General features: G+C 39.0%; 3 protein-coding genes across 8 annotated transcripts in view; all 3 read left to right on the top strand.

Moving 5' to 3' along the window:
* Nucleotides 1–3,980, top strand: part of cacna2d4a (calcium channel, voltage-dependent, alpha 2/delta subunit 4a) — a 66,924-nt gene extending 62,944 nt beyond the window's left edge. The window contains exons 31-38 of the mRNA XM_026326406.1: nucleotides 373–448; nucleotides 538–590; nucleotides 1,231–1,286; nucleotides 1,624–1,644; nucleotides 2,129–2,249; nucleotides 2,933–3,048; nucleotides 3,458–3,540; nucleotides 3,863–3,980. Coding sequence (XP_026182191.1) covers nucleotides 373–448; nucleotides 538–590; nucleotides 1,231–1,286; nucleotides 1,624–1,644; nucleotides 2,129–2,249; nucleotides 2,933–3,048; nucleotides 3,458–3,540; nucleotides 3,863–3,955 — 619 coding nt within the window. The 3' untranslated portion in view covers nucleotides 3,956–3,980. The remainder of the gene's footprint in view (nucleotides 1–372; nucleotides 449–537; nucleotides 591–1,230; nucleotides 1,287–1,623; nucleotides 1,645–2,128; nucleotides 2,250–2,932; nucleotides 3,049–3,457; nucleotides 3,541–3,862) is intronic.
* A 2,351-nt stretch (nucleotides 3,981–6,331) lies between these two features.
* Nucleotides 6,332–21,897, top strand: cpsf6 (cleavage and polyadenylation specific factor 6). 5 transcript variants are annotated; one of them, XM_026326350.1, is made up of 12 exons: nucleotides 6,332–6,437; nucleotides 7,778–7,987; nucleotides 8,093–8,196; nucleotides 8,529–8,674; nucleotides 8,925–9,098; nucleotides 9,872–9,979; nucleotides 12,108–12,606; nucleotides 12,777–12,892; nucleotides 12,996–13,149; nucleotides 13,398–13,596; nucleotides 14,026–14,047; nucleotides 21,342–21,897. In XM_026326350.1, the coding sequence occupies exons 1-10, from the start codon at nucleotides 6,378–6,380 to the stop codon at nucleotides 13,582–13,584; spliced, it is 1,758 nt and encodes a 585-aa protein (XP_026182135.1). In that variant the 5' UTR covers nucleotides 6,332–6,377; the 3' UTR covers nucleotides 13,585–13,596; nucleotides 14,026–14,047; nucleotides 21,342–21,897. The 5 variants fall into 5 exon arrangements, with proteins under 5 accessions (XP_026182135.1, XP_026182133.1, XP_026182131.1 ...); XM_026326348.1 differs by lacking the exon at nucleotides 14,026–14,047; XM_026326346.1 differs by lacking the exons at nucleotides 14,026–14,047; nucleotides 21,342–21,897 and adding an exon at nucleotides 19,045–20,593.
* Nucleotides 13,462–24,722, top strand: yeats4 (YEATS domain containing 4). Of its 2 annotated transcripts, none has more exons than XM_026326353.1 (7): nucleotides 13,462–13,596; nucleotides 22,735–22,854; nucleotides 22,994–23,060; nucleotides 23,252–23,346; nucleotides 23,593–23,682; nucleotides 23,964–24,051; nucleotides 24,234–24,722. In XM_026326353.1, the coding sequence occupies exons 1-7, from the start codon at nucleotides 13,585–13,587 to the stop codon at nucleotides 24,401–24,403; spliced, it is 642 nt and encodes a 213-aa protein (XP_026182138.1). In that variant the 5' UTR covers nucleotides 13,462–13,584; the 3' UTR covers nucleotides 24,404–24,722. The 2 variants fall into 2 exon arrangements, with proteins under 2 accessions (XP_026182138.1, XP_026182137.1); XM_026326352.1 differs by lacking the exon at nucleotides 13,462–13,596 and adding an exon at nucleotides 22,252–22,543.
* The last annotated feature ends 714 nt before the right edge of the window (nucleotides 24,723–25,436 follow it).

The raw sequence follows: 25,436 nt of genomic DNA, 5'->3' as shown, positions 1-25,436 counted from the left end.
TTTTATATTTGAAATCCCATGAGTGATGGGCTATTTTTAAACATCATGCTTTGTTTGACACAGGATATTACATAACTGGTTTTCAACATACATGAAGTTCCGTGACTCTGCATACATATACACACATTTGTATTGCATGAGGACCAACTACATTCAGCTGGATAGAAAAAAAAAAGCTGAAGCACTGGGGCATAAAGAAATTCTAGCAAGGAGATGATTTTCTTTCAGGTTACTTTCTAAGTTATGTTAGGGATTAGGGATCAGGCATACAGCTCCGCGTGTTATCATCTGGAGAGGGTCAAGAGATCGATGTAAGTCGGTGAAATATTGCCAGCAGAGCAACAACATCTGCTTCTGTGTGTGTCTCCTCAGGGTGTCTTTGTTTGACTACCAGGCCATGTGTAAGATGAACTTGCACTCTGTCAACAGTGCACGTCGACTTCTCAGCGTATGTACAGTAAACTTACTCTCTATATTATTACTATAATAATCCAATGCGTTCTGCATTAACTCTAATCTATCCGTGTGTTTCTCCAGCCCTTCTATGGTTTGGCTTCAGCACTCAAGTGGTTCCTCTCCAACTTCCTACTGTAAGTGTTGCTAGGGGCAACCAGAATTGGCTGTTGCAGTTTTCAGAAAATTATGTCCAAAATAAAGGGGATTTTACTGTTAACACAAAGGGAAATTAGTTTTTTGGCATAACAGTTTCAGTCTATCCTTGTAAAACTAAATTAATCAGAAAAAAATGCAGGAACAGGTTGACATTTTGGAGAATGTTTATTTTCTTGTTGAGGTATATAAAAACATGATTTTTCCCATTGGGCATTAGTCAAGTTTATCTTATTTGAATAGAACAGTGTCTGTATGGTAAAGGTCAACCTACCACCAACAGTCAGTTGGATTTTGCCGGTTTCTGGGGACACCTCTATTTATTTAGAGCAGTTTCAGTTTTTACTGACTTGGTATGGCTAAAATTACTTGATACACCTGATGTCTTCATTAAAAAGAATAGGTTTGTTATCCAGTTAAGATAACGCAGCTACCGAAGCTCTCAATTACCGCTGAATAATTTGAGGACCCATTTTATTATTCCCATGACACAACTTTGGGTTCTGGCCCAGTTTTTTCACGCTGCATGCAATCTGCTTGCAATCTGCTTTGGTATATAATGATGGCCACATAATTGACTCCCTCTGTCTGTCCACTCTCCTCTTTTCCCTTCTTCATAAGGTTTCTCTTGGAGTTTGATGTCTGCGGTTTCTGGTACATGGAGAGTTTTGCAGATGGTGAGCTCATATATATTAGCACTAATATACTTTTCTATGTGGAAATCTTTAATAAATGTAGTACATCTGGGCAAATAAAACTCAACATTTCACTTGTTCAGGAAAAATCATTTTCTTTGTCTGCCTCTGTGCTACCTGTCACCAAAAACATGCGACAGTACTGAGAAACATGTATGTTATGTCAGTTTGATACCACCAGTGTTATCCCCTCACCTCTCATCTGCCTGTGTTTCTCCATTGATCACACAATCATCCACCCCATTACTTCACCTGTCAATCATTGGCTTTCCTTCCTACTGCACATCATTGTCATCGTCATCAACATCCCTCCATCCAGCCAAGCCATCTTTCAGTGTGTGTGAGTATCTGTTTACTAGTGTTGAGGAGGATCAGTATATTCAAACAAAGCATTTTGTATTTCTGATTACATGAATAGTTACCACTGTAAACAAGCAGAACTTCAAAACAAATTCTTCAAAACAAGAATAAAGGATAGAAATTTTACTTGAAGCTAATGTAATTCTAAAGAATTGTTGTGGCTCATCTTTCCGGTTTCAGGCCCATCATTTTACCTGCACTCAGACACCATACTGAAGTTTGTTCAGAGTGCACAGTAAGCTAGAGTGTCTCTGGTCATGGTAGAAAGAGCAATAAATGACTGAAGTGTGGTGCATTTAAGTAGTAGTCCATGTTCTCTTGGCAAAGACTCTCAGCCTGTCAGTCACCAACAAAATGTTACACACACACACACACACACACACACACACACACACACATACTTTCACACACAATCATTCATATACCAAAGCTCAAGACATGACCCCTATCTATCTCTTTATCAGCCTCAGCTCATAAGAAAAAAGGGGACATCCTGCAGCCGTGTGACACTGAGTACCCCAGCTTCATTTACGAGCCGTCCATCAAGGAGACCAACAGCATTATTAAGTGTGGACGCTGCCAGAAGTGAGCACACATGCACACTTATGCACACACAAATCTGCAGCGCACTCCTCTCTAAGCCCTGGACCAGTCATATTAAATTGTCCTTCCAAAATCCATTTTCTTCAGCTTTGCTCTGCTCTGCATACTGAGAGCTGTGTATGTTTATACAAGAGTATCAGAAAGAGGGAAATAAGTAGAAAGGAACAGAATTAGATCAGGCAGTGCAGGGTTATAGAAAGATGGAGAAGCATATGGAGATGGAAACTGTAAGAAAGTATTAAGAGGGGGAAATGAAAAAATAGAGTGATTGGTAGAGTGGGTGACAGAAACAGAGATGGAAAAACAGTGGGAGGCAAATTGAGGGGGAAGAGGAGAAAGAGTGAAGCATTACAGCATGTTTGTGTGTTAGAGAAAGAGAAATGCTAGATGTGGTTAGTCAGTATTACCTCAGCAGATTTGTGATCATAGGTTGAGTGTGAATGCCCCCGTGAGGCCAAAGGAGGTATAATAGGTAGAATCACTGCTTATAGTGTTACATATTATTCTTTAATGGGGATCAGTGAATCAGTCATTATGTCTCCTCTGGCTGGGTGTCCCTTACAGGAAAATGTGGTAATGTTATATGTAACATAGTAGGTCTTCTGTCTGTGTTTTTGTTAGTGTTCACAATTCCACACCTTTCACACTCATATTTATCTATTTAGGATGTTTGTGGTGCAGCAGATACCAGAGAGCAACCTATTGATGCTGGTAGTGCAGGCAGACTGTGACTGCTCCAGACAGTATGCACCAATCACCATGGAGCCCATGGAAGTCAAATATATCCTTTAAAATTTTAGTATTCATTGGGTTTGCTGGTTCACCTTGAGAAATGATCTCACACTAAATTAGATATTTTCAGAGCGTGCTTATTTTGATTAATCACAGCGTTGTCCACCTCTTGCATTTGCACAGGGAGTTTATGAGCACAAGCCCACTTGTCTTATTTGGTAGAGCAGTTGATGTTTTGCTGCATGGATTCTCCCTTTCTACCATGCCATCTCACTGTGTTGTGAATTGAATAACTGTGTATTTAATTCAGGTTGAACTGGTACAAATTCTTTGCGTGCCTTTTTTGTGAAATTCTGTGTAACATTCTTTTTTTTAGTACAAAACCCTTTATTATTGGTTTTTTGAATGGAACAGAAACGTCTCCACATTACTGTTGTTGCTTCTTGACCCCGGTGCACATAATGACTCAGTAAAGTGTGAAAGGATGAGGTCACAGAAGATTCGCCGGCGCCCCGAGTCCTGCCATGCCTACCATCCACAGGTCAGCTTCTCAATGATTCACTCTGAAATTCAACATCTGCATCCACTGCAACACTTTTCACTGATCAATTTTATTTCAAACATTTATATATTAATATGTTTTCCAGACTTGTATACAACTATTTTTTGCATAGCAAACATTATAAAATCTATTTTTATTCATTGTCCTATCATACTATCTCTGTGCACAAAATGATTTTCTAACTAAAGGAATGTTCTGTTCTTTAAATCGATTTTATTTATACAATGTTTGATCATGTTGGTATCAATGATCTAAATCTACATAGAATCTACAGTGAAATCCTTTTTTGTTTTATCTGTAGGAAAATGCTGATGACTGTGGAGGAGCTTCTTTTGCGTCTCTTTCAGCTTCTCTCTTCATTAGCTGTCTCTCCTTCTCTGCACTTGCCTCCTGATGATGGACATTACTGTTTCATCCAATTCTCATTTAAAGAAGGATGAAATAAATCAAAAGATGTGTTGGGACACTGGACACCTCAAGTGGATTTTTTAAAAAATGTATTTAATTTAGCACAAACCCAGTCTCCCTTCCTGGACATCTGATGTGGGGTTTGAGTATTTGTTGGTTAACCTCTGGAAAATATTACATTTGAACTAAAACCTGCAAAGAAAGCATTGATGCTGTTGCCATGGATACTTTTTGTTTGAGATGGCATTGGTTAGCTTGGACATGCATTGGTAAAAGGGGATTATGAATCACCAGATGCAAGATGATGAAGTCCAAAGGAAGAAATATGTTTTTCATTTTTCATACCCCACTGAGCTGAGTACTTAAGACACACATGCATATTATATATGCAGCTGCAAGCATGCACTTCTCCGATGCATTATTATCCACAATACTTTACCTACAGACTTATTTTTTAATGCTTTAATAGCAACTGAGAGAAGGGCTATTGTAATATAGGAAACACTGAGGACACAACAGAGGAAACACTGTTGTGTTGCTGTTTGGAGGCATGTTTCACTTTCACTTCAAGTTTCATTAATGGACAGTGTACAATGGATAAGGCTATGGCTCAGTGTCTAGGAGGTGGTACAAGAGGTTATGTAGAATTTCCGTAATTATTAATATGGTATAAAGATAAAGGAATGTGGATTCACATTGACGGCCAGTCCCCTTGGGATTTCAGTGTCAAGGATTTACTTTGATTACATCCCTGAAATATTTGTTTCTGCAACAGCTGTGTCTGCCAGTCTGCTGCCTTTATGTCTGTATCATCTGTGTCTTTCTTTGTGTACATACTGTACGTTATAATGTTTGTCTGGACATGTGGAAACTGGAACTGTATGTCTACAATCAACATGGATAAAACAATGCTAGACTAAGGTTTTTACATGTGTTACATAAGATTTTTTTTTTTTTTTTGAAAAATGCACATATATCATTTCAATATCTACACAAATGCTTATTTGCACTTTTATCCAAATATAAATGTTTCAGGAATTAAAACAGTTTCATTTTAAAGTAATTTTAATGTATTTGCTTGAGACTGGAGTTTTGGGGTACCATTCTCAGACCTGACATTCTGCTGTTTTAATGATTTCATGATGAAAGCAAAGGAAAGGAAGCATTAACTGAGAAACAGGTTTGTTTTATAAAAGAAACTTAAGAGCTTATTTTTTGAAAAGGTCATGTTGATACACATGCAGTTTTAGTGTGAATGACTAGATACATGTGGTTGCATAGGGTAGTTTTGTATACATTTGCTTGTGTCTTTCAGATTTTGAAATGTTTTGCTCAGCATTTCCTTGTATCCTGGGCTGCAAATGTTCCTGTAGCTTTTTCTATAATATTTTTCATCACAGTACAAAGCATGTCTAGCATGTTTATGTAAGACACTCAGATACAGTACATGTTATCTGTGTGGGTGTGCATCATTACAATATAGTGTACATTTTGTCTTGCTGGAATTGAGACCAGTTTGATTCATCTGTTTAATTTTTGTTTGTAATTTACATAATAGTGGTTGACATTTAAATTGTATGTTGTTTGACTGGAGACACATTTTCTAACAAGTTAATGAAATTATCCATGTGGTTTTTGCACTATATTTTTTGTCGGTGTGTTTTGTTTTGTTGTTTTTTTTTTTTTCACAGACTTTTTGGACATCTTTAAATCTATTTTATACATAAGTCAGTTTATATCTGTCATTTTGTCCATAGATCTGAATGTGATTCCTTATCAAGGATGTTGGAAACAAGGAATTGGACACAGTCACACAATAGATAACAAACAATGAATGAATCAATCAATCAATCAAAAGTTAAACTTTTAGGCTTTGAACTGACATTAACAAGAATAAAAGTGATATAGAAAATAGACAATAAAATGATGCTTTTCTGAAATAACTAGAAGGATTTTTGGACCACTTTGTATTCAACATTGTTCTCTGCACGAACTAGTGTGAATAGGATTTTGCTTGTTGCAGCTCAGAAATAACCCAGCCATCACACACTGTTGCTTAGTTGTGTGTTGATGTAGACGATGTAGGTGTAGATTTTTAGGATTTCAGAAGGTAAAGTAGAATTTACTCATCTGAGAAATTATCGTTTTGTGATGACGATCCAAACAGCAGATGAAGGTAATAATATAAAATGATAAACCAATTTTAAACCAGTTATATAGTAAGTCAAAAATAAGCCCCATATTTTTTTTTTTTTCAAATAATGTGTGTTCTTCCTGTTATTTCTGGGTGTGTGTTGTGTCGTGAGTGAGACCGACCAAAAGGAGCGCTGTTTCCCCGCCTACCTGTCGTTGTTTGCGGCTCGGAGCTTCAGCAGCGCCGGGCGGAGACAGTGACGGGTCAGAGGAAAATGGCGGACGGTGTGGATCACATCGACATCTACGCCGACGTAGAGGAGGAATTTAATCAGGTATCAAGCCCTTATTCGGCACTGGTTAGTTAATGGTGCATTTTCCTGTATATTTGTGTATCAATGTGATGTTATTGTAATTGAAGAATGGCGTGTGCGCTTCTTTCGCATACAGGCCTTTTTTCACCACGCTGCAAGCCTGCAGCCTCAGCTAACTGGCGTTATCGCAACGAAATGCTGCATTTGTGCTGTTGTCGACACTTAACACGACGTTTTCTGCATATAATGCTCGATATGCAATGTGAAATGATAACAAATCTCTTTCGATACACGCTACAAGCAAACGCTTTCATTGTTCAGCGTTCACGGTTTCCGGCCTTGGCATGGCCGCCAAACAAACGCAGTTACGTTAGCTAGGTTAGCCACGTTAGCCACTTTTAAAAAATATTTATAATAATTGGTGATATTTAATATGTTGCTTTAGGTGCTTTGTGTTGTCACTTCACATAAACAAGCCTTGGGTTGAAACGGACTTAATAGAAATGCAGTGAAAAGGAAAGTCAGACGTACGCAGTGATTGTTTGTATTGTTAGCTTAGTTAGCTTGTGGGTGTTAGCTTTGTGTAGCTTTAATGTGGCTGCATGTTGTTTTCTGTCTCCACACTCAAAAGCTTCTGTGCTGCGGTTTTACCTTTAGGCAGATTTAGTGCTGCAACATCAGTGGAAGAAATTGATGTGTGCAATTCATTGTTTTAGTAGTTTATATTTTATTTTTGTGCAAGTGTTGAATTGAATTTATTATATTGAGACAAAGGTGCATAAAATATGCACTCAGTCCACCTATGTCCAGACATCCTGACGTGACCTTCTTAGCGATTGTGTACATGCGTTTTTGATTTCAGCATGAATACGTTTCTAAGATGATTGTCGTTTCTCACAAAAACCCGTTCTACATGAGCTCAGTAAACATCTGGACGAGCATTCACATGCCCAGGCCTTGTATTTGCAGGAGAACACTCATTACACTGGGGTTAAGCCATTTGGGGTAATAACCTATTTAACAGTGAGCAAGCCTCCTTGGAGCTGTTTAGGCATCTGATGTAATGTGACAACACGTAATGGTCTGTGTGAGCTGTAAACTTCGCCATATATGTTATTGTTATGACTAAATACATATGAAGTGGCAAAAAAATTACACCTGAATATAATAATAAAGAGAAGTGCCAGAGTTATTACACAGTAGACAATCCCACTAGATCATTTTAAAATGTATAAAGGTTGTTACCGTTGTTGTGTTGGATGTACTGAAAAATCACAACATTTTAGTACTAAATGTTACAGGTCTCCAAATACTTATCCATGAGACTAATATAATTATTTTTTTGACATAACTGTCAACAGGAAGCAGACTACCCAGTTCATGAGCCGATCGACCTCTATGATGATGTAATATCTCCATCTGCCAATAATGGTGATGCTCCAGAAGACCGTGACTACCTGGATACACTGCCTGCACCAGGTGGCGCAGAGGGAGGGAAGAGTGCCCCACCTAATGTGGTGTACACGTACACAGGAAAAAGGATTGCCCTATACATAGGGAACCTCACATGGGTGAGTATTGGAGAAACTGCAGTTAAGAAAGAATAGGGATATTTTATTTAAAACAAATGCCTCGGAGACAACCCTTTAAATAGGAAAATACTGTCTTCTATACAGTGGACAACAGATGAGGACCTGACAGAAGCCATTCGATCAATAGGCATCACAGATGTGCTGGAGATCAAGTTCTTTGAAAACAGAGCCAATGGCCAGTCAAAAGGGTAAGAGCTTTATCTGTGTATCAGGATTACACAAAATCACAGGCAAATCACAATCTTCTTGTAACATATTGAGACTAGTGACAGATCCTCATGATTGTTTTGTCATAATGCTGTTTTTGTTAGGCGTAGTGTTCGCACTGGATATGAGCTTACTGAAAAATATACATTTCTTTTAGTTTGTTTTGAGACAGACAATTCAAGCCTGACACCCAGTTTAACACAAGTAATCAATGTTCCAGCAAATTATACAGCTCTCCAAATTGAAAAATATATCATTGCACCACCAAGTCCAATTATTTGCAAGACTCTCATGCAGTTTACTTGTCTCCCAGGTTTGCTCTGGTGTGTGTGGGCTCAGAAGGATCCTCTAGAAAATTAATGGAGCTGCTATCAAAGCGGGAGCTCCACGGCCAGAATCCTATTGTCACGCCATGCAACAAGCAGTCCCTCAGCCAGTTTGAGATGCAGTCACGCAAAAGTAAGTAGGACAAGTCCACATCATTTACATAGCAAAGGATTTGGCCAGCAAGAGTTCATTTAAGACTTGTGACAATGCTGCTATGAGCAGACCATCTAAAAATGGACATACAGTGCAGCACAGTAGATATTAAATGGACTTCATGCATTAGTTAATATGTAGTGTTTCAGCCACTGCCTTTGCCAGATTGGTTTAGATAATGCCCATATGGCACGACTATTGTTTGTTGAGCGTTGTTTTGTCATTTCAGGTACTCAGTCAGGGCAGATGTCAGGGGAAGGTAAAGCTGGTCCCCCTGGAGCAGGGCCCCGTGGAGGTTTCCCAATGGGTCGAGGTAGAGGCAGATTCCCTGGACCACCTGGCCCTGGAGGAGACCGCTTCCCTGGTCCAGTTGGGCCCGGAGGGCCACCTCCACACTTCCCTGGTTAGTTTGGTAACACGTTTGTCCCACAAGGGTGGGGACAATGCCCCTCTCAGCTGAGTATGTTGAAAGGCAGGTTTTAAAAAGTCCAGGTTAAATTCAAGACAATTTATATATTTATAGGATGGTTGTGTTCTGTCACCTATTAAGGTTTATGGGTTAGGGAATTCCTGATTTAGGCTTTGGTATTGAGAAAAGCCTCCATCGTATTTTGGATTTCATGTTTTCCTTTTTAGGTATTAGACGTGTTAGGTAGGTTTTGCTTATTACTCACACCTGCATGGAACCAAGGCTGGTCTTTTGTATTGTGTTTCTGTTGAGGGTTTTCACTCTTTAAATCTCTTGGCAGGACCATGCTTTTGCATGTTTTTCTCCCTGTGTGGTTTGGTTTTTGTACCTCTGCACTTGCAGTTAAATAAATAATTCTTACATGGCTACAGTTTTCTGCTCTGACAACTTCCAACACTGTTCCTTATCAGGCTGTTTCCTAAAAGCTTTGCTTAACAAGCTACCAATCTACAAGTCTTGAAATGGCCGCCTTTCACTTCTAGCGGGAAAGGATGGAATTGTCAGATGTCTCTCTTTTTTTTAAATTTATTTGTTTTTTTTATCCCCCCCTCCCCCATTTTTGCATCTTTTACTCCATGCCGCTTCTGCACATCTCCTGTTTTGCTTAGTGGCTGGTGCCCCATGCTGCTGGGTTGTGAAACACCTTCAGCCAGTAGTAGAAGTTTGTGAAGGGAAGAGTTGTGATGGTTTGCTTTCTTCCCCATTAGGCTTGGGGATGGGACCAGATCTGATTAGGCACCAAGATGGCCCTCTGATGGATATGAGTGTCAGTCCCTTCCCGCCGGGGGGCAGGAACGGGAGCTGGCATGGCAGAGGTGAAACACCTCGATTGATCTGATTGATTTGATTGATTGCCTTTTTATGTTAACCCTCAGATGTTTATTAGTAGCAGTTGTCTTTGAAACTTCAGGTTTACTGTACAAAAAACAGCTGACTTCACCAAACTCTAAGGGCATAATAATAGACAGTTTCTTTCAGTTGTTTAAAAACAGTTTTTTTGAAGGCCAATCAGTTACATGCCTACTGTCATATTCATATTGTCTAAGTTAAAGTGTTTCACATTCGTATGAAATCTTGTCAGTATACATATAGAACTTCTCTACCTCTTTTGCCTCTAAACCAGGGGTGTCAAACTCAGGCCCGCGGGCCAAATGTGGCCCGCCACGTCATTTAATGTGGCCCGCGAGAGCATAAAAGGTCTGAGTGTCTAAAAAAAATAGATCAAAAGCATGATTTGACAAAAAACTACATTTCCCACAATGCCTGTCGACTGTGATACCCGCGAGGTAACGGCTCCCCGCCACTACACTGCAGTGTTTCCACGTCAATGCCAACAAGTGGAATTGAGAGTTAGCTAAATAATGACCCCAAAATGTCCAGAAAGCGAAAAGTTGATGGAGATAGAAGACTGTTTCAAGAAAGATGGGAAGGCGAATACTTGTTTGTGCTTCAAGGAGAAAGACCGGTATGTCTTTTGTGTTACGGGGCGGTGTCGGTTGTCAAAGAGCATAATCTACGCCGGCATTTTGACACAAAACACGGAGCTAAGTACGCCAAAGCTAGCCTTCAAGAAAAGCAACAACTTGTCCAAGAATTACAAGGCAAACTGCGGTCGCAGCAGAGTGTGTTCACGAAATCCGCAGTGAAAGCTAGTTTTATTGTGTCTGAAGAAATCGCCCACGCTTCCAAGTCTTTTTCAGAGGGAGCGTTTTTGAAGCAGTGCATGCTGAAGGTCTGTGAGCAGGTGTGTCCCGACCAGATAGACTTTTAACAATGTCAGTTTATCAAGAAACACCATCGCGGACCAAGTTACAGAACTAGCAGAAAACCTGGCAACACAGCTGGCCGAGGAGACACGCAGCTACACAGATTTTTCATTAGCTGTTGATGAAAGCACAGATAACACGGATACAGCGCAGTTACCAATTTTTATTAGAGGCGTGAAGTCGGATCTCTCTGTCACTGAGGAGCTGTTGGACGTTTGAACAAAGTTAATGTCATAACTTATGTTTGATTTTATTTTTCTTTATTCACTTGGATAGTTTGATTCTTGATTGATGGAGTTATCTGGGTTTCACAACCTGACAAATTAAAAGGATTTATGCTATAACAGAGGAACGAGCAAACATATTTTTTCTCTGCAACTGTTATGCTTGTAACTTGAATAAGTAAAATTCAGTTATTTAACATTAAGGAGTAGTTACATTTATTTTACATTACATTCGGTTACATTTAGTTACATTTATAAGTTACATCTGGCCCTTTGAGGACAGCCATTATGCTGATGTGGCCCTCGGTGAAAATCAGTTTGACACCCCTGCTCTAAACTCTCTGAGGCTCTCCAATGGTTCCATTTTAAGAAAATATTTGTAAAATACCTTGCCTTGCTGAGTGACCCATGCATGGAGTAATCCATGTGCTTACTGCAGTGTATATGATATTTCAAATAAGTATACACCTGCCATTCTGAACAGGTCAACTTAGGAGTTGAGGAAAATTCTGCATTAAATGCAAGGTCTCAGATTTTCAAACAAACCCTGCTTGAAACATTTGCTGTGGATGTATGTCCTCATCTGTTCTGTTGCTTTCTAATTTGATTTTCAACATCTGTGGCCTTTTTTCCTTTGTTCTGTGTTGTAGCTATAGCTTGCTCTTATGTCTGTCGTCGTCGTCCCTGGTTTGCACTGCCTCCTCCAGTACCTATAGATATCTGTTTATGAATGAAATGGGCTACTTTGAGACATAAAAAGTAGCTTAACTTGCAGATGGGTTGTGTCAATCCTAATCCAGCCAATTTCATTAGTAAAAGTCTTTCTGGTTAAAATGTTTTTTTTACCAATACACCAATTTTTCCATCATACTGGGATAGGCTCTACATGCACTACACGAAATATTTTCATGTTGTTTCATGTTGTTGTTTTGTCCCTGTGCACTTTTTTTTAGGTGGGATACAGGGCCCCCCACGTCCCCCTCCTGGTCCACCTGGTCCCCCTGGTCCTCCAGGACCACCACCTCCTGGCCAGGCCCTGCCCCCACCCCTTGCTGCTCCTCCGAATCGTGGTGACAGGCCACCTCCACCTGTTATCTTCCCTGGTCAATTTGGCCAGCCACCAATGGGCCCTCTGCCCCCAGGCCCCCCTCCACCAGGTTACGGCCCTCCCCCTGGCCCCCCACCTCCTCAACAGGGCCCACCACCTCCAGGACCCTTCCCTCCTCGTCCCCCAGGTCCCATTGGACCCCCCATGGCTTTGGCTCCACCTCCACACATGCCAGGTCCTCCACCAGGTGGACCACCACCAGCCCCCCACGTCAACCCTGCCTTTTTCCCCCCACCTGGCAACAACAGCATGCCCCCCAATGACAGCCGAGGGCCACCAGGACCAAACGACCCATACGGACGTCCACCTCCATATGAAAGAGGAGACTATGGTCCTGGAGGCCGGTAAGTATTGTGTTTTTATGTTTTTGATGCACTGGTGTATAATCAGTGCAAGAATTATTGCCCTATCATACTTAGCTTGAACTTAAATCTTTTTCTCATAGCTGGTTTTTGTTAATTGTGAAAAGTTTCAGTTTTAACTGTAAAATATAATTTTCTGACCCTTTTTGCAGGGAGATGGAGGCGTCACGGACCCCTCTGAGTGAGGCAGAGTTTGAGGAGATAATGAACAGGAACAGAGCCATCTCCTCCAGTGCCATATCTAGGGCTGTGTCTGACGCCAGTGCAGGTAGCAGATATAGTACAATTATGTTTGTTGTGGGCATGATAACAAATCAAGACAAATGTTATGACTCAACAACACTTAATGCAGCAATGTGTTCTCTGTTCAGCTGATTATGGCAGCGCTATAGAGACCCTGGTGACAGCCATCAGTCTGATTAAGCAGTCCAAAGTGTCGGCAGATGACCGCTGTAAGGTCCTCATCAGCTCCCTGCAGGACTGTCTTCATGGCATCGAGTCAAAAAGCTATGGCTCTGCCTCCAGGTACAATTTCTAATTTAGTGCAGTAGCATTTAGAAGCTGTTTACAAGTTGTACTATGAATACATTTAAAGCAACACCTGAGACAGATCACCTTAGGAATATTCAAAGAAAAAAGACATGAGTATTTTCTAGTCTGTCATTTATGTTTACTATAGCCTGATTTATGTCTTTCTAATGGGAATTAGCCCTGTGGGATATGGTATTTAAAACCTAGTACACAGCCTAATGATGCTTCTTTGTCTCTGTCAGGCGAGAGCGCTCCAGGGAACGTGACCACAGCCGCTCCAGGGAAAAGAGCCGACGTCACAAGTCTCGCAGTCGCGACAGGCATGAAGACTATTACCGAGAACGCAGCCGAGAGCGAGACCGCCATCGTGAGAGGGACCGGGACAGAGACAGGGAGAGAGAGAGGGAGAGAGAGTATCGACACCGTTAGATGATAACGGAGGTAGGTACCACCTTTATTTTCTTTTGCCATTAGCTCTGTCCTCTCTCTTTCTTCACTCTACTTGTCTTGGACCTGGATTGAGTCAGACTAGCTAAAAGCTTAAACCACAGGAAAAGGGAAGAAAACATTGCTGGGTTTAAAAAAAAAAAAAAAAGTCCTCTTTGATTGCTCACCTCTTCTGTTCCTTATTGGATTGGCCTTAGTTAAGCTGCAATTCCAGAATTACTGACAAGACCTCTTGAGCCCACGATAGTTTTAAAATAAAATAATTATGTAAAATGTTGGCTCTGCCATCATGAGTACTGAGACTATACTTTGAAAAGGCTTTTGAAAACTTTTAAAACTTTGGAGATCATAAAGCCTGCAGCTTAGGAAAACAGCTTACAAAGCTATGACATTTGATTTGAATATTCTTGCATGAATTTCGAGGTGTGGAATGAGGAAAGACGAGGTAAGCAAGGAAAAGACTTTCAAAACTCAGTCTTTGGTGTCAGGTAGGTGTAAGGTAAGTTTGCTCTCCTTCAGTTTCTATGATTAGCTCTCATTGTGTATACTGCCTCTCAGCAATGTACCTGATAACACATGAATTCATTTGCTGCTTTGGACATGGGGGGTTTGTAGAAGACGTGCTTCTCTCAAAATTACAGAAACACAGATTATCACTGCAAATTGAGTTTAGATGGACTGTTACATTTTGGTTTACAGGCCTCTAGTGCTCTAAATTTCATCAGCCATTTTGTGTTTTAGCTAAATTTCTAGAATAGATGCATTAATTAATCCTATCGAGCATGTGCTTGATAAAGCACAACTAACATGTTGCTGTTATTCACTGTATTTCTCACAGAACAGATTAACTGTGTCGTCCAAATTTAAAGATGCAATTGCTTTTTAAAAGTGGAAATAGAAATAAGAATTTGGGGATTTACCAGCAGCTCCAGCCTGTAGCTCAAGGGTTGGATGTTTTTTCAGACTTGAATATCAAGATTTAGTATTTTTGGTGTTTCATTATGTGAATTTACAGCTTATTGCCTGCTAAGACAGTTTGTAAGTGTTCTTTTTAACTGATTGACCTGTTTTAGATGTGAAAGTATTCTGTTATTTTTACAGTACTTAATACAGATTTTTGCATTTTCCAGTCTCTTTTAACTGTATATTTAGATTAAAAAAATTGCAATGTTACGTTTGAGACCCATCTGCACTTTTTCAATGTTCCAACCATAGTAATGTTGTATTTTACCTTTTCAGTCTAAAAACTGAGTATATATAAATGTCATGTTATAATTGACAGGTGAAAATTTCTGAAAATGTGTCAGTATCTGATTTTTGGACACACAATATTGACAATGTAAATGTACCAAAAATGCATATCAGTAGTATTTCCTGGCATTTTGCTTGTCAAATTGAATTGTTTTCTAGCCTAATGTTACTCATTTTGAACCATTGTACCTCATTTTAAGATGCTGAGGTGAAATGAAAACAATATGGCTTTGATATCATGTTATGAAAACATCGGTTAATCTGTTAGTTTGATGCACTTAGGACATATCACATAGATCACCAGAATGTTGCTGCTTGGATGGATTGGCCAGTCGCTGTAAGTTTAGATTATTTTTAAAGGATATTTTTGCCAGGTGTAACTTACATGTAAATAAATCAAGGAAGGTGAGAAAAGTTACCATCAGAAAATCACGTTTTTCAAATCTCATATTTTTGACCTTGTCAACAGACCATTATTTAATCTTTTTGTTGACTTGGTTATTCAGTTAAACTGAGGAAAATCATAGTTTCATCTATGAGGTCTTATTGAAGGTAGATAAATAATCTTTTTGGGACTAGATCATTAAAGTGTTGAGTATTTCTACCTCATAGTATTCTGGTCTTGCTGGCTTTTTGGATATTAAGTCATGCTATGGATAACACATCCAGAATTTGTGATAGTCATTATTTGAGGTAAATATAAGTGACTTACTGCTATGCGTCCGTGTGTGTCATGGGTTCTCGTTAGAGTTTCACATCATTTGTAATGTTTGTGGGAAAGTGTTCTTCCATTGCGTCACTTGCGTGTTAAACCAAATAACGTTTGTAAAGATTTGTGGCTACAGTTGAATTATCGTCTTTGAACGATTTTGTCGTCTTGATGTCTGAGATGTATGCAGTGGTGTGTATAAACCAGTCCTTACAGAGCAGAGTTTTACAGCTTACAGTGACCCTTCAGCATCTCTATACATGTCTGCATCACCCCAAATATTATTTCTCATCATTTTAAACTTTCTTTTAGAAAGACATTAAATTCACTTGTAATATCTTAATTTTTCTGTGAGCACAGAGAAAGAAAAATGTTCTACATTATGAGGCTTTTCATAACTGGGGTGATTTTTGAGTTGCAGACCTCAGAAAGCAGGCAAACCCCATACGAAAAGCATGTAACTTTAGTAATTGTCTTGGTAATCTGTCATATGATATACTGTAGAGTTGTGCTAAATTTGTCAGCACTAGCTGAGTTGATCTGACCTCTGTTCCACTAAATTGTCCTTGACACATGGTTTGACTGAAATGCACTTAGTGTCCACTGGGAACCTCTTAATAAAATCTAACTTTTTGATTTTGTAAAAATGAAATTTATTATATTTCTTTGTCTTACATGGGTAAGATATGTACATTCAATGATCAATATCTTGGCAGTCGAAAGTAAAGAGTTTTTAAAGGCACTGCAATTTCAGTAGTAGCATTGCGGCCTCTGCAGACTTCTAACGCACAACTAGTACTCTGTTGGATAAGAGATTCCCAGTGGACACAAGGCCTATTATTCTTTGGTAATGTATAGAGGGGGAAAAATGGATTTGAGTATGCTTTTTTACAAAGGTGTTTCTTCCGTTATAAATGAAGAGGAAGTGGGCAAAGATGTTCATGTAAGGCCAAATATGTCCATTTTCCATTGACCATGTCCAAACTCTGCCTTTGCATTCACTTTTTCTCACAATATGTCAATAAGCAAAACAACTGAGTGCCAAGCATGTTGCTTAATTCCTGATAGGAGGGTGGTTATTTTGTCCACAGATGTGCTTTGATGCTGTTTTATCTGTTCATATTGCCACAAGGGAATGCAGTGTTTGTACCAGGCTAAAATTATTTATGCTATCTATTCTGATTGTAGGTGTATGTGTGCTGGGAATCACAGCCCTTATGTCCCACAAAATATTTTCTCATGTCAAACCAGGGTCAGAGTTTCAGTTCATTAATAACAATTCTTCCCTGATGGAAAAAAATATAAATAAAAGCCCACCTAAATTCATGTAAACATGATTGTAAAACCTTAATCTTCCTGTTGTATTATTTTCCTCAAATTGGCTGTTGTCATCACAGTGAAATTACAACAGTGTAACTTAATGTGTCCTGAAAATACCAAGAGCATTTTACAAGTCTTTCTTAATACTGGCTAATTGAGAACTAACACAAAGGCAGTACCCATAGCACTAAGCCTGCTACAATGTCCAAATGCATAGACTGTAAAAGGAGAAATTTTTAATGGTAAGTATCTGTCAGGCTGTTTCATAGAAAGTATTGTAGCAGCTAAACAAGTTAGAGGTCCAACTGTATTTGTCGAACTGCTTGATCCTGGTTTGGTTCTGACCTGTTGCCTTTCCATGCTGTATACACATAGCTATACGTTTTAATGGTTTTTGTAAGCTATATCCTATAATGAACACAGCTTCAACAACATGGCATTCTTAACATGGAAAGAGATTGTTGGTATATTTGGATGTAATTTACCATTGATGAAAGTTCATGCCCACTCCAGCTTGTACTGGATCTTGTAGTCCCCGTTAAATAATAGTGTGACAAGGAGTACTATTGAACTTTGTTTAAATTCTTGTCGGCTCAACTGTCTGCAGCCATGCACCATGTAAAAACATAATGAGTTTGTGTGCATCTTTAAGCCATGTGAAATTATCTTTACTGATTTGAGGCCTTATCTCTGTTGATACTACTTCTGTTTAGCATCTTTGCACCTTGTAAGGCAAAGCCATTTATTCTACGGCCCTGACCTACTTTTACATCGATAGGAATACCTAGTGACTTCAAAATGACTTTCTGTACCTAGATTGTCATTTCTTCTGAACAACTAAACATTTCTGCTGTGAGGTTTATTTTCTAACCAACATGGTCAGTGGAGCTTAGTCTAAGTTTTGCTTCTGCCAACTATAGTTATGAGCTAATGCATTGGGATTATGGTTACCAGACCATAGAGGGGTATATTAAATCACGCTGACAAAGATGATTTTTTTTTTTTCTTTTTTTTTTTTTCTGTTATGTGTAAAAATCCCAAGATGTTTTCAGGAACCACATCATTGAGCGGTTGCAGTGAAGTTTTACCTGTCTGAGTCAGATGTGTGCCTTTCTCTTTGTAGTTCTGTGTTTTATCTACTGTCCCTTCTGTGTTTTTCCTGTATTGCTTAATTACGTCAAAGGCAGTGCCACAGGTTTTAGCAGCAAAAAGCTTGAGGATTTTATAACAAAGTGTAGATCAAGAACATGGTGGGTAGAAGCAAGTCTTTTTTTTTTTTTTTTCTTTTTTTTTTAAATTGCTGTTAATTGGAAAATTATCTTCCAAGCATAGTCACATACTCATTAAGTGAAAAATAAATCTATTGATACCTATTGGTATCAATAAACCTATTGATACATAGGTGGGTGTTGTTTTTGCTGTGTTGACAAATGTTCAAAATAGAGGGGTGGATATTTTAAGAAATGTTTTAATTCTGTATTTTGATATTTTACCATTTTCCCAAAAAACCTAATTTGTGCCAACCAAAGTTAACAGATACGTAGTTCAGAATTGTCCCTGTGAAGCCCAATCAGCTTCAATTCAGATGTGCTTTGTGTTGACCACAGTGGAGAGTGAGAGCGTAGCTTTGCTTTATAAATCAGTAATTTTTTCCTCATTTTCATCGTTGACTTTACAGTTCACTGTAGTTAATTTATCCACAATGTAAGAGTTAATGGGAGATTTCACTTTACACAACTCAAAATTTCTGTTTTGGTAATAGTGATGAATGTTTGATATGTTGTGTTATCACTGATATAGCTGACCTTTGCCTCTTGACAATTTCCTGTTCCAGTTTGCATGATATTTTGTCTGTGCTAGGGTTGGGGCCAATACACAGTCAACTGATCATTTTATTGAGAAAAACAAATATACTAGAAAGGGATTTGAAACTGAATCCTTTAGTTTTATGTTTTAAAGGTTGTCCTGATCACACACCCCAAGAAAAAAAAAAAAAATCAGTAAGTGGACAAACCTCATGATTCAAAATGATGGTGAATTGAACCCCAGCCCTGGTGTGTACTATGTATGTGTAGTCTAGAGGTTTAATGGTGGGGGGGAGGGGTATTCACTGTTGGGCTGCCTCGAAACCAAACTCCACCCTTCATTTTGACACCTTTCAGCTCACGAGGCTCAAGGATGGATGGAAGGAAAAGGAGGAACACTCTGTGCGCCACCAGCTCCCCACCCTGCATGACCGGACAGGATTTACAACCACCGCCTCCTCTTCCTCCACCCCTCCATTTCTCCTCTCTCCTTCTCCACCCATCCTTCTTTCTGTCTGTTCATCTTGTCTGCCTGACTAAGAGCAGTGGATGGAAGACCCTGACCTGTGTAAGGCTATGTTATCCAAACACCTATACTCATGGTAACTAAAGATGAAAGAAAAACAAACTTTCCAAACAGCTCTTTTATTTTTATGATGTTTTATTTGTTATGAAAATGAGTGTGTGAAGCTTTTTGGCAAAGAAACAATAAAATAGCCGGCACACCCCTAAATAGAAGACACAAACATTACATCCTTTCTTTTTTTTTAATTTTTTTTCTTTGTCCCTGGCTCGCTGTGCAGTGTACATTCAGTTTAGAGAGATCAGTTTTTATAAGGTATGTTTGATGTTTTCTCCCCTTCCCTCCCTCTCATTCTCATTTATTCTTTTCATTGTTAGTATGTTTGTAAATGTCTGCTTTTGATTAAAAACTAGATGGTGTTGTAATAAAAAATGTTTACTGAGGTACACATGGCATTTGGTGAATTCCTCTACATGTTTGGCTCATTTATATTAAATGTACAGTTTGGACTGCAAAATGTTTTTCATATTGAATTTTGATTATGCTTTTTAGCTGTATTAGTGAATAGCTTTAGTCCCTTTGTTTAATTTTGTATTTGTTTTTCGTCAAACGGATACATTTTTACAAGGTAAGAACTTGCAGGAATGTATTTTGCAATGTGCACTGATTGGATTTTGAACAAGTTAAACTATTTCACCTGTTTGAGATGGTTTAGACATCACAAAAAAAACTTCTGATGTTGATTCGTGTGTGATTACACTGTAGTCACATTTACCAACCAAATTGTTTTTGAAGTTACTGTGCTTTGATGTGAAATGCATTCATTCTTTCTTAATCCATGTTCGTTTAAACGCTAGTTAAAGCATCGATGGAATTTGTTATTCATATATCAAATAATCCTGTTTGTTGAATCTTTGCCGTTTCAGATAATTGTCAGTTTTGCTCCCATGTTCCACAGCAACCATGTTTCTCTATGTTCAGTTTTAAAGCTTTAACAGGTTAGGCAACAAATTGAGCACAGCTGTTTGAAGCTGGTTGGTATAAAATTTGATAAATATGTAATATGCACCACAATACTGACATTGTCATATTTTGCAGTTCAGCACAACTTTTATCCCACCATACATCATGTCCATGTCTGCATTGTTGAAGTAGCTTGAGCTTGTTAGTTTTAGTAAAGTTGGATACAATGGGTTTAGCAAACAAGCACTGAACAGCCTTTTGTTTGTTTTATTTTTTTAGTGTCAGATCAAAATCCTAAATCACAAATGCAGTAGGCCTATCTGTCCTCAAATGTATCATCTTAAATATTACAGCTCCCCAGTTTTTGAATTTGAGTAAATAAACATTGAAGAATCCTGGCAAGGTTTTGTCAGGAGGTTCCATGTTGCTTTTTGTTTATTTGTAGTGCAAAACAAAAGAATGGGCAGAATAACTCACCTATAATAATCATTCAGCAAACAGCTTCTGTTTGGTTTGTTCACAATGCTTCCCTGTGTTTCTTTGTTCTGTGTGAGCTCAGGATTTGTTTGACGAATGTTTCTGTATTTCTCATATTCAAATTTCAATGACATCCCCTGAATAATGCATTGCCAGAGGTATTTATTCATCACTTATCCATTGCAACACCTCAATTACACAGAACCTTGAGACAAAGATGTTCATCAGATTGTAACAGCATCTGAGCATTTTAAGCCCCTCTTGATATCCATGTAATGTATTCTTGTTGTAACAGTATACTTTAGAGAGTGTTCACTGCTGCCCTAACCCTGTAAGCTCTGTAAAATGAGTAACAAAAGAAATTGTAAGGTGGGAATTGATGCAGGAAACAATGTGAAAGGTGTTTGTCTGTGCAGTTTAAAGCCCCTACACACTTTTTTTTATTGTGGCTGACTGGGCTGCATCTCAGGACGGTGTTACATGTCTTCAGATAATGCTTGATTTATTGATTTCCTTCTTCCTTTGCACCAACGAGGTCCTCATGCTTTCACCAATCTGAATCTTTCATGTACATTGAACTACAGCAAAGTAGAGGTCCAGTCAGCCACAATAAGAACACCCGTGTGAGGGCTTCTGGTAGAAATATTTTAGTGTCTGAACAAAGTTTCCTTGTGCTGACTTCTCTCCACAGTGGTGAAGGTAAGTGTTTTCAGGTCTACATCAGTGTAGAAGGAACAGTCCAGAGGAAATCTGGCTGACTCTGCTGCATCAAGCCACACCAACGCACACAAAATGTTGGGAAGTATCTGTGTTGTCAGTATTTCACTTGTAGTGCAGCATAGGATACATCAGTTGTCAATAACGGGTCTTTGGCTACCTGTTTATTGTCTGAGTAGACATAGACCTAAACACTGGTGAGATTAGAATATAAGAAGTAAAGCAAAGCATGGGAAACTTAATTTCTATAGTTGGTGTTTTTTGTATCTAACTGTAATTGATCTGCATAGCTAATGCAGGAAACCATTGGGCTAAAAGACTTTCTTAGCGGTTTTAAGTTATTAACTCCTTATTAAAGTCATTATTGTAATCTATAATGATAGATCAATAGTTGTTTTTTTTGTAGATTTGCCGTCCTTTACTCTGGTTAAAGATATTTTTCTGATCAGACATCTTTTAAGGAAAGGCACGTGGTAGCCAAAATAATGAAGTAGTTATTGATCTCAAGGAATAAAGTGTTTTTAAAATAATTTTGCTTTTGTGACTTTTTTTTTTTACCCCTTACATCATATGGGAATGGATAACAAAGCCAATTCAAAGATTTAAAATGTTTACGGTCGGTATTGACCGAGCAGACTTTCCTACCTTCAAAGTGTATTGTCAGCAATGGTTTTGAGGATTATTAGATATTTCTTCTGTAAAATTCGCTTGTTGCCAAATTCTGTGGTGGCCTCGATTTAAGTGGTTACCTAAATTTAGTATATGACAAGTTCAAAATTCAGTTGATTAAAATAAAACGCTTACAAGCGTAAATACCTGTGACAATGTTTTTCACTTTTAGACCAAATTTGTATGTGTAGAACAGTGAAACGTCAAATTAAAGCGGTGTCAGATTCAATGTGGCGCTGCAGGAACCTTTGCGCCTCTGTGTCCTTCCTCACGGACAGCTAAGCACGTTGCACTCTCCGCTTCCGGTGCTTGTTTTTGTTTGTAGTGTGAAATGAGGTAGTTGGCTCCATAAAAAGCACTTTAGACGCTTAAATGGCAGCTTTAGCGCGCCCAGACACACACCGCGGAGTAAGAAAAGTCCTGTAAAGTCGAACCATTGGACCCATCTACTGTACTATGTTCAAAAAGATGAGTGAATTTGGTCCAGATTCCGGGGGGAGAGTTAAGGTAACGATACTCTGGAGTCATCGTGTTATTTAAAAATAGGAATTTGTGACTTGATTAGTTGAAATGAGGGATTCAGGCCCATCTTATCGCTGTAGAAAAACAAAAATGAATGTCGCTACAGTGTCGTAATGGTTTTTTAACGATGACACGTCCACATTAATATCATAACGTTCTGTTTTTGTGATGTGCAGGGAGTGACTATTGTGAAGCCCATTGTGTTCGGAAACGTCGCCCGATACTTTGGGAAGAAGCGAGAGGAGGATGGACACACACACCAGTGGTCAGTCTACGTGAAACCTTACAGGAACGAGGTGACACATGCGCATCACATGACTGTGACATGGTGCCAGTTATGCTGACAAACTGCATTTGTCTGCAGAGACAGACCAAGTATTTCTACAGTCAGGGTACATGCTTGGCCTTATTTATATGTCTAACCTGTTCTCCCAGGATATGTCTGCTTATGTGAAGAAGATCCAGTTCAAGCTCCATGAAAGTTATGGCAACCCACTGAGAGGTGAGTAGACCTTTACTATACTAATGTTGGAAGATTGTGTTATGTTATAATATGAAATGGAAAATATGACAAGCACAATAAAAAAAAAATATATATATATATATATATAATATATATTTTTCATATTAGCAAATACGTGACTTTAGTCTTTGACAGAGACTAAATTGTCTCCTTGTTGCTTTGCCTTCCAGTGGTGACGAAACCTCCATACGAGATTACAGAGACGGGCTGGGGAGAGTTTGAAATCGTCATCAAAATCTTCTTCATTGACCCCAATGAGAGACCTGTAAGAGCCGCCACAAATAAACACTATGAAGTTAATGAATGTGTTCTAGCTCCAGAGTAAATACAGTTTTAAGGCTGTTGCCTTTACATATGTTATGCTCTAAGAAAAAACAAATAGACAACCTCTTTGACTAGACCTCTAGCTGAGTCTTTATTAAATATTCAATACACAATGAGGATTAGTATTTAGTCTCAAGTGCAGCCCTTCACTGTTTTCTGTGCTGATTTGCGCCTGTGGATGTCTTAGGTGACGCTGTACCATCTGTTGAAGCTGTTCCAGTCAGACTCCAGTGCCATGCCGAAGAAGACAGTTGTCTCTGAGTTCTATGATGAAATGGTATGGCTGCTATCATTGCTGTAGCTAATTACACTGCATTTATTCCTAAGTTCCATTACACTAATGGAACTTGTAATTGTGGGCCAACCATACTGATATTTAATCACTCCTCACTGTAGATGCTAAATTAGATTAGACCCGTGTGAAGTTTTGTTCATCTGCTCAGCCACATGGTATCAGTATGTTGATGTGATAGATGAGATGGGTCAGAGAGGTTTGTATTGAGAGTCGAATGAGACTGATAGAAATGCAGCTGAGTCAGTTTTCTCTGTGCTATTTAGATCTTCCAGGATCCTACAGCCATGATGCAGCAGCTGCTGACCACATCAAGACAGCTGACCCTGGGAGCATACAAGCACGAGACTGAGTGTACGTACACACACACACACACACACACACACACTGAGCATACAAGCACATGAGAAGTGTGGATGTAAAAACTAGTGTTGTCAGTGACCTCACTTACTTCATGAGGCTGTTCTGAGGAGGAGCATTCATATAATTTGACCCATTGTGATTGTGCTTATGTGTATGTCTGCATATCTCTGCAGTCAGTGAGCTGGAGCAGAGGACGAAGGAGAAAATGGAATCCGCAAAGAAAAGAACCAGCCAGGAGATCGCTGAGCTGAAAGACAAACTAAAAGCCAGCAGAGAAAACATCAACCACCTGAAGGCAGAGATCAGGAAACTGGAGGAGGATGGAGACCACAAGGAGCACTAAGAAATGGACACACATGATCATCCAGCAGAGCTCCTGGCCTCACCCCAGATACGAAAAGGAAACATCAAGCTCACAACTGAAGCAAATATTTTGTGATTGGTTGTCATTGATTTAAGTGATTTTGTGTTTTTTTTTATTTAGGTTGGCTGTTAGATAATAGGACAGAAGTCCTCCCATTGTCAGATTTATGTGTATGACTCTGTCAGGCATCTGATTTATTGAAACCTCATTCACATCTGCAGACAGTTTTCAATGTGAAAATCTTATTTGTTGTTTTCTACTGATCATTTTCTATGTGAAGTAAATATGTTTACAGTAACTTGTGAGAGTTTATTATTTTTTAACCCCTCAAGCTCAAAAACAAATAATGTTCTGGTCAAGGTCTGTGGGAGGAAGCTTACACCAAAAGTGATCTGAAACAGCTTGTTATGTTTATAGCACCAGTTGAAGCAGATGTTTTGTTTAGTGACATAGAGAAAACAGGTTAAACTCTCATTTCACATGCACCTCAGTCATGGTCCTGTGTAAGATTATGTTGTAGGATCCACTCTTTTACACTGACAGTTCACATGTACATATATTGGATATCTAGCTGGGTGTAAGATTGCTTTAACACAGAGGTTTTAAGGTATAGACCAGGGGTCTCTAACTCCAGTCCTCCAGAATCACTGCCCTGCTTGTTTTCCAGCTTTCCTTGCTCTACCCACTGTTGATTACCTGGATCAGGTGTGTTCAGCCAATCAGAAGCTGCAAGGGCAGGGCTGGTTGGAGGACAAGCAGGACAATGGCCCTTGATTTAGATTCCCCTGCAGGGTTTATAATCTGTCTTATAATAATGATAATACATCATATTTTTTAGTGAGTGCATTCTATGCAACGTCACTATGAAGTCACATTGTATTGAAAGGTGAAGTTTCCTTCTCTTAATCTCATTTATTGCCTGAAAGTTCTTGAGAGTAAATCAATTTTGTCACCTTCAGTTGGACTCTACAAACCTGAAATATAAAGAAACGTTTTCTGTCCAAAAAAATAA

This window comes from Mastacembelus armatus, chromosome 23 (genome assembly GCF_900324485.2).
Source record: "Mastacembelus armatus chromosome 23, fMasArm1.2, whole genome shotgun sequence".
Taxonomy (NCBI): domain Eukaryota; kingdom Metazoa; phylum Chordata; class Actinopteri; order Synbranchiformes; family Mastacembelidae; genus Mastacembelus; species Mastacembelus armatus.
Note: the sequence above shows the minus strand (reverse complement) of the source record. Positions and strands in the feature narration are given on the sequence as shown.